Source organism: Entelurus aequoreus, linkage group LG08 (assembly GCF_033978785.1).
Source record: "Entelurus aequoreus isolate RoL-2023_Sb linkage group LG08, RoL_Eaeq_v1.1, whole genome shotgun sequence".
Lineage (NCBI taxonomy): Eukaryota > Metazoa > Chordata > Actinopteri > Syngnathiformes > Syngnathidae > Entelurus > Entelurus aequoreus.
Window position 1 is genome coordinate 72,835,715 of NC_084738.1, and position 12,977 is coordinate 72,848,691.

At 39.9% G+C, this 12,977-nt stretch overlaps 1 protein-coding gene across 1 annotated transcript in view; it reads left to right on the forward strand.

The window, feature by feature from the left end:
* sema4gb (sema domain, immunoglobulin domain (Ig), transmembrane domain (TM) and short cytoplasmic domain, (semaphorin) 4Gb) overlaps positions 1 to 12,977 on the forward strand; it is a 55,481-nt gene that overhangs the window by 39,367 nt on the left and 3,137 nt on the right. The window contains exons 9-12 of the mRNA XM_062057264.1: positions 6,757 to 6,932; positions 6,995 to 7,133; positions 7,195 to 7,417; positions 11,506 to 11,621. Coding sequence (XP_061913248.1) covers positions 6,757 to 6,932; positions 6,995 to 7,133; positions 7,195 to 7,417; positions 11,506 to 11,621 — 654 coding nt within the window. The remainder of the gene's footprint in view (positions 1 to 6,756; positions 6,933 to 6,994; positions 7,134 to 7,194; positions 7,418 to 11,505; positions 11,622 to 12,977) is intronic.

Sequence of the window (12,977 nt, forward strand, 5' to 3'; positions counted from 1 at the left end):
ACACAATTAATTTTAAGACACTGTATTTCAACACAATTGATTTTAAGACACTGTATTTCCACACACTTAATTTTAAAACACTGTTTTTCAACACAATTAATTTTAAAACACTGTTTTTCAACACAATTATTTTTAAAACACTGTATTTCAACACACTTAATTTTAAGACACTGTATTTAAACACTTAATTTTAAGACACTGTATTTCAACACACTTAATTTTAAGACACTGTATTTAAACACACTTAATTTTAAAACACTGTATTTTAACACACTTAATTTTAAGACACTGCATTTCAACACAATTTATTTTAAGACACTGTATTTCAACACAATTAATTTTAAAACACTGTATTTCAACACACTTAATTTTAAGACACTGCATTTCCACACTTAATTTTAAGTCACTGTATTTCAACACAATTAATTTTAAGACACTGTATTTCAACACAATTGATTTTAAAACACTGTATTTCAACACACTTAATTTTAAGACACTGCATTTCAACAATTAATTTTAAGACACTGTATTTCAACACAATTAATTTTAAGACACTGTATTTCAACACAATTGATTTTAAGACACTGTATTTCAACACACTTAATTTTAAAACTCTGTATTTCAACACACTTAATTTTAAGACACTGTATTTCAACACACTTAATTTTAAAACATTGTATTTCCACACAATTAATTTTAAGACACTGTATTTCAACACAATTAATTTTTAAACACACACATTTTTATTCAGTGAAATTGTCAGCATCATATGATGTGTAGAAAATTGCACTTTATAAAATTCAAACGCAAAAAATTCTGTGACATAAAGTCAGTGTCAATAAAATAAATATTTGTTAACAAAGAGCAAGTGTACTGTTGTCAGGCAGACTACTGGAGCCACCATCCTCCCCCTCCTTTTCACCTCCATCCCATCCTCTTTTTGTCCGCTGGCCACATTTCACTGACAATCAGCGTCTTCGCTCTCGACAGCAAACTAGTGTCTCTTTTGTTATTAGTCATCACAGCAGTAATGGTGTCCACACTTCTTCCACTGAGGGCCACATAAATAAACGTTGAAGGCCACTTTGATACATTTTGTACCGACCAAAACCAACACAATATAAGTCAATCAATATTTGCTGCTAGCTTTGTGTTATCAATAACAAAATATATTCTACAAAATGTAGCCCTAAATGCAACATTTTCAAGCATAAAAATGTGTAAATGAAGTAACAAAAACTAGCAGCAGTGCTAAAGTTTAGATCCATGAAGGAAAGAAGAAAGTGAATGAATGTTTATAAGTCAGGGGTCGGCAACCTTTACCACTCAAAGAGCCATTTTGGCAAGTTTCACAAATTAAAGAAAATAATGGGAGCCACAATAAAAATTTAAAAATGAAAAACACTACATACAAAGCTTAAATTGCTTTGTGCTATGTTAACCAGGGGTCTCAGACACACACTTTAATATGGAAATCCGATGTTAGTGCGGCCCGCGAGTTTTGAATGAATGGCGCTTGATAGCGTCATTCTTGCCAACCCTCTCATTATTTCCGGGAGACTCCCGAATATCAGGGCGTGATGGCACTGCTTTTGGCGCCCTCTACAGCCTGCCCAAACAGTGTACCCGCTCGTCCACATGTAGAATGCAGCTTCAGCTTGCTCACGTAAGTGCCAGCAAGGCGTACTAGCTCAGCAGCCACACAGCTTACACTGACGGTAGCCGTATAAAACAACTTTAATACTGTTACGTTACAAATATGCGCCACACTTTGAACCCACACCAAAAAAGAATGACAAACACATTTCTGGAGAACATCTGCACTGTAACACAACATAAACACAACACAACAAATACCCAGAATCCCATGCAGCACTAACTCTTCCGCTCAACCGACGCACGGAGGGGGGGGGGGGTTGATGTGTGGGGGGTTTGGTGGTAGCGGGGGTGTATAATCTAGACCGGAAGAGTTAGGGCTGCATGGGATTCTGGGTATTGGTTGTGTTGTGTTTATGTTGTGTTACGGTGGGATGTTCTCCAGAAATGTGTTTTTCATTCTTTTTTGGTGTGGGTTCACAGTGTGGCGCATATTTGTAACGTAACAGTGTTAAAGTTGTTTTATAAGGCTACCGTCAGTGTAAGCTGTGTGGCTGATGACTAAGTATGCTTTGCTGTATCCTACGTGTGCAAGTAAAAGCTATATACAACATGTGGCCGGGCTGGCACGCTGTTTGTAAATGCTATAGAGAACAATTAGGGCACGCCCTTAATTTAGTAATTAGAGTGAAAATAGGATTATATTTACCCTGGGAGTTATCTAGGAGAGGCACTGAGATCCATAAATCTCCTGGGAAAATCAGGGGGGTCGGCAAGTGGTCAAAGAGCCGCATGCGGCTCCGGAGCCGCGGGTTGCCGACCCCTGTTATAAGTGAATACATTTACAAATGTCTACACATTTGTTTTCTTTTGTATTATCTTTTTTAATGAATGAAGTAACGTTTACGACAACCTTTTTCCAAAACACAATATAGAATGTGAGATATAAACAGCATAATGCATACGTTTATCTTTTCTTTTTTTTTTCAAAACGCTTACAAAAAAGTGGGACCCCAAAAATGTACTGTAGGACCCCATTTTTATGACTCGATGGGGTCCCTGGGACCCCATTTTGAACATTCCTAGCGCTGATCAACAAAAAAAAGAAGAAAATAAGTAACTAAATTACTTACTTTTTGGTGTAAGTAACTGAGTTAGTAACTGAGTTACTTTTGAAATATAGTAACTGTAACTAGTTACTGGTTTTCAGTAACTAACCCCACACTGACACACACACACACACACACACACGCTATAGAGCAGTGGTCCCCAACCTTTTTGTACTTGCGGACCGGTCAACGCTTGAAAATTTGTCCCACGGACCGGGCGAGGGGGTGGGGGGGGGGTAATAATTTTTTTTGTCATAAAGAAATACAATCATGTGTGCTTACGGACTGTATCCCTGCAGACTGTATTGATTTATATTGATATAAAATGTATATACCGTATTTCCTTGAATAGCCGCCGGGGCGCTAATTAATTTAAAACCTCTTCTCACTCCTGCGCTTACCAAAAGCATGCGGGATGGGCAAGCATGCGGTAATTATTTTAAAACCTCTTCTCACTCCGGCGCTTACCTTATCATGAAAAGCACATTTAATTAAAAAAAACTTTATTATGCTCTTACCTTTACTTATAAATGATGTCCATGTACAGCTGCTTCTGATCAAAGGCAGTCTTCCTTATCTTTCTTCAGTTTTAAAAGTCTCTGGAGATCTTCCTTTAATTATTACCTCCTGCTTCGATTGAAAGTCCAGTTTAGAAAACGGTTTTGTTTTAGATATGTAATCCTCCGTGGTAAAAGTGCAAGCAAACGATCGCTGCTCACGCTTGCTGCTTGTTGTCTTCTTCTGCAGCACCGGTCTTCTGCAGTACTGGTAGTCGCAAGAAGGATCACTAGCGCCCTCTACCACCAGGAGGCGGGAGTCATTTAATGACTCATATTTGACCCTGCGGAAGTGCCAAGCATGCGCTAATTATTTTGCGAAACGAGTTTGACCCGGCTGTAATTCTAGGGAGGCGAATACTATATTCCCGGCAGCAAATCAAGGAAATACGGTAAAATTTTTATTTTTATTTTATTTTTTGTGCGGCCACGGCCCGGTACCAATCGATCCACGGACCGGTACCGGGCCACGGACCGGTACCGGGCCACGGCCCGGTGGTTGTGGACCAGTGTTATAGAGGCCAGTGTGGAGCGCAGACATGGCTGCTCTGCTTCCAGATGAGGATCACATCCACTAGTTTGCAGCGTGACCTGCTTTAGGCAGACGTGAGAAAACAGGTCACATCCTCGCTCTCATTGTCACACTTTATGGCAGCCAGCTTTGGGACAAGTGTCTTCTAAAGATGCAATCTGTGGGGTTTATATAGATAGGGCTGTCAAACAATGACATTATTGAAGTCATCACATGTTTGATATAATCCTGATTGATCACAGATAAATGTCAATAAGTCTGAGGTGTCCAACTGTGAGTGTGATAAGCAATCTGGCCTGCGGGTGTTTGGACACTCTGACAATTACTAGCAGCTGGACGAGTCGCCAGTAAAGCAGGCCAATGACCATTGAAGTGTGAACAGCACAGCATTCACTGATATGACCCAATCCAAACAACACACTTCAGTCAACACAAGCTGCTGACTGAAGTGTGTGGATATGATACAAGATGGCTGACTGAAGTGTGTGGATATGATACAAGATGGCTGACTAAAGTGTGTGGATATGATACAAGATGGCTGACTGAAGTGTGTGAATATGATACAAGATGGCTGACTAAAGTGTGTGGATATGATACAAGATGGCTGACTAAAGTGTGTGGATATGATACAAGATGGCTGACTAAAGTGTGTGGATATGATACAAGATGGCTGACTAAAGTGTGTGGATATGATACAAGATGGCTGACTAAAGTGTGTGGATATGATACAAGATGGCTGACTAAAGTGTGTGGATATGATACAAGCTGCTGACTAAAGTGTGTGGATATGATACAAGATGGCTGACTGAAGTGTGTGGATATGATACAAGATGGCTGACTGAAGTGTGTGGATATGATACAAGATGGCTGACTGAAGTGTGTGAATATGATACAAGATGGCTGACTAAAGTGTGTGGATATGATACAAGATGGCTGACTAAAGTGTGTGGATATGATACAAGCTGCTGACTAAAGTGTGTGGATATGATACAAGATGGCTGACTGAAGTGTGTGGATATGATACAAGATGGCTGACTGAAGTGTGTGAATATGATACAAGATGGCTGACTGAAGTGTGTGGATGTGATACAAGATGGCTGACTGAAGTGTGTGGATGTGATACAAGATGGCTGACTGAAGTGTGTGGATGTGATACAAGATGGCTGACTGAAGTGTGTGGATGTGATACAAGATGGCTGACTAAAGTGTGTGGATGTGATACAAGAACATCCAAACACCATAAAAAGTCAAACATGGCAGCTGTTCAAGTCCCTGCAATGCATGATGGGTCAAATGTAAAACTCTCCACACTTATTCTGGTTTTGCTGCATTTTAGCTGCTTCGTATTTCTGATGGATTTACAAAAGTTTGGGTCGGTCGTCACGGAAATAAAAACAATGTAGGAGTCTAACTTTTATATTTTCTTCAAACCAATTATATTCATTATTAATTCATATGTACACATATATACGTCTGGGCCATATATATATACTGTAATATATATATATATATATATATATATATATATATATATATATATATATGTATATATGTATATATGTATGTGTATATGTATACATATGTGTGTGTATATACAAGTGTGTGTGTATATATATATATATACGTACAGTATATATATATATTACAGTATATATATATATATATATAAACATACAATAGTAAGAATAATAGCATGAAATAGAAAATAACTAAATAAAAAATGAAGAAAACTTAGAATAGTTCAAAATGTTCAGTAAAAATCCTGATTATTGTATTTATTGTGATACTAAGTATGTTAGTGATACTATGCTAGTGATACTATGTTAGTGATACTAACTATGTTAGTGATACTATGCTAGTGATACTAACTATGTTAGTGATACTATGTTAGTGATACTAACTATGTTAGTGATACTATGTTAGTGATACTAAATATGTTAGTGATACTAATGTTAGTGATACTAAGAATGTTAGTGATACTATGTTAGTGATACTATGTTAGTGATACTAAAAATGTTAGTGATACTATGTTAGTGATACTATGTTAAGTGATACTAACTATGTTAGTGATACTAAGAATGTTAGTGATACTATGTTAGTGATAGTAAGAATGTTAGTGATACTATGCTAGTGATACTAAGAATGTTAGTGATACTATGTAAGTGATACTATGTTAGTGATACTAAGAATGTTAGTGATACTATGTTAGTGATAGTAAGTATGTTAGTGATACTAAGAATGTTAGTGATACTATGTTAGTGATACTATGTTAGTGATAGTAAGTATGTTAGTGATAGTAAGTATGTAAGTGATAGTAAGTATGTTAGTGATACTAAGAATGTTAGTGATACTATGTTAGTGATACTATGTTAGTGATAGTAAGTATGTTAGTGATACTAAGAATGTTAGTGATACTATGTTGGTGATAGTAAGTATGTAAGTGATACTAAGTATGTTAGTGATAGTAAGTATGTTAGTGATAGTAAGTATGTTAGTGATACTAAGTATGTAAGTGATACTAAGTATGTTAGTGATACTATGTTAGTGATACTAAGTATGTTAGTGATAGTAAGTATGTAAGTGATAGTAAGTATGTTAGTGATACTAAGTATGTAAGTGATACTAAGTATGTTAGTGATACTAAGAATATTAGTGATACTATGTTGGTGATAGTAAGTATGTAAGTGATACTAAGTATGTTAGTGATAGTAAGTATGTTAGTGATACTAAGTATGTAAGTGATACTAAGTATGTTAGTGATACTATGTTAGTGATACTAAGTATGTTAGTGATAGTAAGTGTGTAAGTGATAGTAAGTATGTTAGTGATACTAAGTATGTAAGTGATACTAAGTATGTTAGTGATACTAAGAATGTTAGTGATACTAAGAATGTTAGTGATAGTAAGTATGTAAGTGATACTAAGTATGCAGTGTGTGTGTGTGTGTGTGTGTGGTGTGCAGACGGACTGGGGCGGTCAGAGAACTCTGCAGAGGAAGTGGACCTCCTTCCTCAAGGCCCGCTTGGTGTGTTCAGTCCCCGAGTACGAGCTGCACCTCAACGTCCTGCGCGGCATCTTTGTCCTGCACGGCCCGGACGCTCACAGCAGCCTCTTCTACGCCGTCTTCGGTCTGGAATGGTGAGAGGTGGACTCTCTTCATGTCCATGGACGTCCCTCAAGGATGAAATGTTGTCTTCCAGGAAGAACATCAAAGCCTCCGCCGTCTGCCAGTATTCCTTCTCGGATGTGCAGAGGGCCTTCGAGGGGCCCTACATGGAGGTGCAGGACTCCAAGTGGAGGGAGTACACAGGGAAGGTCCCCGAGCCAAGACCTGGATCAGTAAGTTGTAGCAACATAATAATAATAGTAATAATAATAGTAACATGTGTGTTGTCTCCAGTGCATCACAGACCTGCACCGCTCCAAGGGCATCAACTCCTCTCGAGACCTCCCGGACAACACCCTGACTTTCGCCAGGAGGCACCCGCTCATGGCCACCCAGGTGCACCCCGTTGGGGAGCGCCCCCTCCTGTTCAAGAGGAGCGTCAACTACGTGCGCATAGCCGTGCACCGGCAGCCGGCGCTGGATGGAAACATCTACACCCTTCTCTTCTTGGGAACTGGTGAGTCTTCTTTCAAATGTTACTCTTGAAGGAGGCAGTGTCCAACCTCAGCCACCAGGTGGCACTGTGGGGGAAGAAAATATATATGTATGTATGGTATACCAGTACTAGTATAGTACCGCAGTACTAATGAATCATATTCGGTACTATACCGCCTCTAAAAAGTACCCATTCCCCTTTTTACTTAACGGGCATGACGGTGTGTCGTCACGTGGTGACATTGCTGCTTTTACCGGCATAGGAGCATGTTGGGCAGCGCACACACACAGAGTACTTACAAGCAAACACAGTGTGGAGACAGAAAAGGGAGAATGGACACATTTTGGTGTAAAAAGTCAAGATAAAGGTGAAGTTATAACACTGAAACAACGTCAGGAAGAGATGCTTTAAGACATGGCTAACATCCATCCACACAGGGCCGGCCCGTGGCATAGGCCATATAGGCAAATGCTAAGGGCGCCGTCCATCAGGGGGCGCCACGCCAGTGCCACAAATGTTGGAGAAAAAAAAAAAAGAAAAAAAAGTTGGTACTATTATTTCTAAAGACAAAAATAATCCCACGTTAATTAAAATGCAAAGTAAAGCCTATTTAATAGAAATATTATTTGTTACAACATTACGCCCATCCCCCCCCCCCCCGCCCCCCCCCCCCGCACGGTGCGCCCCCTCCCTTGCCGTATCATGACTCTTACCACATCAAAAAATAAATACAAGATGTCAAAACGGCCAAAACTGTCAGGTGCCCAGGGAAGAAAAAAGAGAAAAGAAGAGGAGAAACGAGAAAAAGACAGAGGTAGCAGGGAGGTAATGTTAGCCTACATGAAATTATTTGTCTGTTACAGAATGTGATAGTAATTTGGCTTTTTAGCATTAAGCTAATGTTACATGATTCGGCAATTGCTAATCAATAAATAGCTAGTTCTGTTTTAAAGTCGGGTTAATATTGTGGAGGGGGCTAAATTGTTATGGAAAATAATAATGTAACGTTATGTAATCACAGTACTCCCACCTTACATTCCTCAGGGACATTTGTATTAGATCTCTTAAGCAGGTGTTTTTTGTTGACATTGTTATTGCCTTCTGGTTAGCTAATGTTTGCCCTGCAGGTAATAGTCACTTTTCCACCCATTTATATATTAGGTATAGTTGTAAGCCTAGTTGTTAAAGTGCACATCATTAATGTTAATTAAGCAATATCACATGAGAGGGAATGCTGTTTTTTAATTTGAGCACTGCTGTAATTCGGTTAAAGATAATCATAACATAACATTCTCATATAATATGTTAATTTGCTTTCTTTAAGTAAAAAAAAAGGTAAAAGACAAAGCTATTCAGTTTCTTGTGAGTATATACACTTCACTGCCGATGTGGGGGGGCGCCACCTAAAATCTTGCCTAGGGCGCCAGATTGGTTAGGGCCAGGCCTGTATCCACAGTGTTTTCTAAATCACTAATCCTGGTCTCCATGGCGACAAAGAAAGTATGTTTCTTACAAGTAGCGTTATCACTGGAGGACGAGGAATAGCTAAACATGCTTCACTACACACCGTAGGAGGATACAATAGCTCACCGGCGTCACAATGTAAACAAACGCCACGGGTGGATCTACACCTGACATCCACTGTAATGATACCAAGTACAAGAGCGTATCTAGTCGATACTACTATGATTACATCGATATTTTTTATCATCACAAAATCGTATTTCCTTTTTAAAAAAATTCATATTATGTTTATAAAGTCAGTAAATATGTCCCTGGACACATGAGGACTTTGAATATGACCAATGTATGATCCTGTAACTACTTGGTATCGACATGATCGATACCTAAATGTGTGGTATCATCCCAAACTAGTGTCAAGTATGAAAGAAGAGAAGAATAAGTGATTATTACATTTGAACAGAAGTGTAGATAGAACATGTTCAAACAGAAAATAAGCAGATAATGACAGTAAAGTAGATTAATAATCAATTTTTACAGTTTGTCCCTCATAATGTGTACAAAATAATAGGTGTATAAATGACACAATATGTTACTGCATACTAATTAGGAGTCTTTGTTTGTTTACTTCCTACTAAAAGACAAGTTGACTATTTTATTGAAGGACTAAATGACAATAATAAACATATGTTTCATGTACACTAACATTTGTTGTTACAATAAAGACAATAATGACATTTTTTGTGCTCCCCTTTATTTAGAAAAGTACCGGAATACATTTTGGTACCGGTATGGAGACAACCCTAGTACTATGCAATACTTGCAAATGGTACTCAGATGTTAAAGGCCTACTGAAATGAATTTTTTAAATTTAAACGGGGATAGCAGATCTATTCTATGTGTCATACTTGATCATTTCGCGATATTGCCATATTTTTGCTGAAAGGATTTAGTATAGAACAACGACGATAAAGATTGCAACTTTTGGTATCTGATAAAAAAAAGGCTTGCCCCTACCAGAAGTAGCGTGACGTAGTCAGTTGAACATATACGCAAAGTTCCCTATTGTTTACAGTGATGGCCGCATGAAGTGAGAGAGATTCGGACCGAGAAAGCAACGATTTCCCCATTAATTTGAGCGAGGATGAAATATTTTTAAATGAGTAAAGTGCAAGTGAAGGACTAGTGGGGAGTTGAAGCTATTCAGATAGGGAAGATGCTGTGAGAGGCGGGTGGGACCTGATATTCAGCTGGGAATGACTACAACAGTAAATAAACACAAGACATATATATACTCTATTAGCCACAACACAACCAGGCTTATATTTAATATGCCACAAATTAATCCTGCATAAAAACACCTGCGTGTTTGTTATGCTAGCTCCTAGCTCCTCTGCTAGCTCCTATGCTAGCTCCTAGCTCCATAGAACACGCCAATACAATTCAAACACCTGATCAACACACACAATCAGACAGCCCAAAAGACCGTTCACCTAACCCAAGGTTCATAAAGCTTATATATTTTTAAAAATTTACGTACGTGACGCGCACGTACGGTACGGTACGTGTTATGCTAGCTCCTAGCTCCTCTGCTAGCTCCTAGCTCCATAGAACACGCCAATACAATTCAAACACCTGATCAACACACACAATCACTCAGCCCAAAAGACCGTTCACCTAACCCAAGGTTCATAAAGCTTATATATTTTAAAAAAGTTACGTACATACGCAAAAAAAAGTTGCGCACATACGGTCAAGCGATCAAATGTTTAGAAGCCAAAGCTGCATACTCACAGTAGCACGTCTGCGTCTTTGTCATCCAAATCAAAGTAATCCTGGTAAGAGTCTGTGTTGTCCCAGTTCTCTACAGGCGTCTGTGTATCCAAGTCAAAAGTCCTCCTGGTTAGAGTCTCTGTTATCCGAGTTCTTCCATCTTGACTGCATCTTTCGGGAATGTAAACAAAGAAGCGCCGGCTGTGTACTGTTGTTGCTGACTACGTTCGAAAAATACGTCCATTTCGCACCGACAACTTTCTTCTTTGCTTGCTCAGCTTCCTTCTCCATAATGCAATGAACATGATTGCAACAGATTCACGAACACAGATGTCCAGAATACTGTGGAATTATAAAATGAAAACAGAGCTTTTTCGTATTGGCTTCAATATGGAAGGCATACCCGTGTTCCCCGGGCTACGTCACTCGCATACGTCATCCTCAGAGGCGTTTCGAACCGGAAGTTTAGCGGCAAATTTAAAATGTCACTTTATAAGTTAACCCGGCCATATTGGCATGTGTTATAATGTTAAGATTTCATCATTGATATATAAACTATCAGACTGCGTGGTCGCTAGTAGTGGCTTTCAGTAGGCCTTTAATGCAACAAGACACAGTGCAGTTATTATTATTATTATTATTATTATTATTATTATTATCAGCTCATTGTTTGAATATATAAAAATAAAGTTTTATTAAACATTTATTAACACTTGAACATTGGTGGTGTTGAGTCGCGGTATCAATCGGTGGAAATACAGAATGTACTTGCTGTTAGTTGTAATGTTAGTTGTGTTGTTTACCCCCCCCCCCCACACACACACACACACACACACACACACACACACACACACACACACACACACACACACCAGATGACGGCTGGCTGCACAGAGCGGTGGACATCGGGGGTCAGATGCACATCATGGAGGAGCTGCAGATGTTTGCTGAACAACAACCTGTGGAGAGTCTGGTGCTGTCTGCCAACCTGGTGAGTACTAGTCCCAGAGTCTAGTACTGAGTACTAGTCCCAGAGTCTGGTGCTGTCTGCCAACCTGGTGAGTACTAGTCCCAGAGTCTAGTAGTGAGTACTAGTCCCAGAGTCTGGTGCTGTCTGCCAACCTGGTGAGTACTAGTCCCAGAGTCTAGTACTGAGTACTAGTCCCAGAGTCTGGTGCTGTCTGCCAACCTGGTGAGTACTAGTCCCAGAGTCTAGTAGTGAGTACTAGTCCCAGAGTCTGGTGCTGTCTGCCAACCTGGTGAGTACTAGTCCCAGAGTCTAGTAGTGAGTACTAGTCCCAGAGTCTGGTGCTGTCTGCCAACCTGGTGAGTACTAGTCCCAGAGTCTAGTACTGAGTACTAGTCCCAGAGTCTGGTGCTGTCTGCCAACCTGGTGAGTACTAGTCCCAGAGTCTAGTACTGAGTACTAGTCCCAGAGTCTGGTGCTGTCTGCCAACCTGGTGAGTACTAGTCCCAGAGTCTAGTACTGAGTACTAGTCCCAGAGTCTGGTGCTGTCTGCCAACCTGGTGAGTACTAGTCCCAGAGTCTAGTACTGAGTACTAGTCCCAGAGTCTGGTGCTGTCTGCCAACCTGGTGAGTACTAGTCCCCGAGTCTAGTACTGAGTACTAGTTCCAGAGTCTAGTACTGAGTACTAGTCACAGAGTCTAGTACTGAGTACTAGTCACAGAGTCTAGTACTGAGTACTAGTCCCCGAGTCTAGTACTGAGTACTAGTTCCAGAGTCTGGTGCTGTCTGCCAACCTGGTGAGTACTAGTCCCCGAGTCTAGTACTGAGTACTAGTTCCAGAGTCTAGTACTGAGTACTAGTCACAGAGTCTAGTACTGAGTACTAGTGCCCGAGTCTAGTACTGAGTACTAGTGCCCGAGTCTAGTACTGAGTACTAGTGCCTGAGACTAGTACTGAGTACTAGTCACAGAGTCTAGTACTGAGTACTAATTCCAGAGTCTAGTACTGAGTACTAGTCACAGAGTCTAGTACTGAGTACTAGTCACAGAGTCTAGTACTGAGTACTAGTCACAGAGTCTAGTACTGAGTACTAGTGCCCGAGTCTAGTACTGAGTACTAGTCACAGAGTCTAGTACTGAGTACTAGTGCCCGAGTCTAGTACTGAGTACTAGTGCCCGAGTCTAGTACTGAGTACTAGTGCCCGAGTCTAGTACTGAGTACTAGTGCCCGGGTCTAGTACTGAGTACTAGTCCCAGAGTCTAGTACTGAGTACTAGTCCCAGAGTCTAGTACTGAGTACTAGTCCCAGAGTCTAGTACTGAGTACTAGTCCCAGAGTCAAGCACTGAGTACTAGTCCCCGAGTCTAGGACTAGCACTGA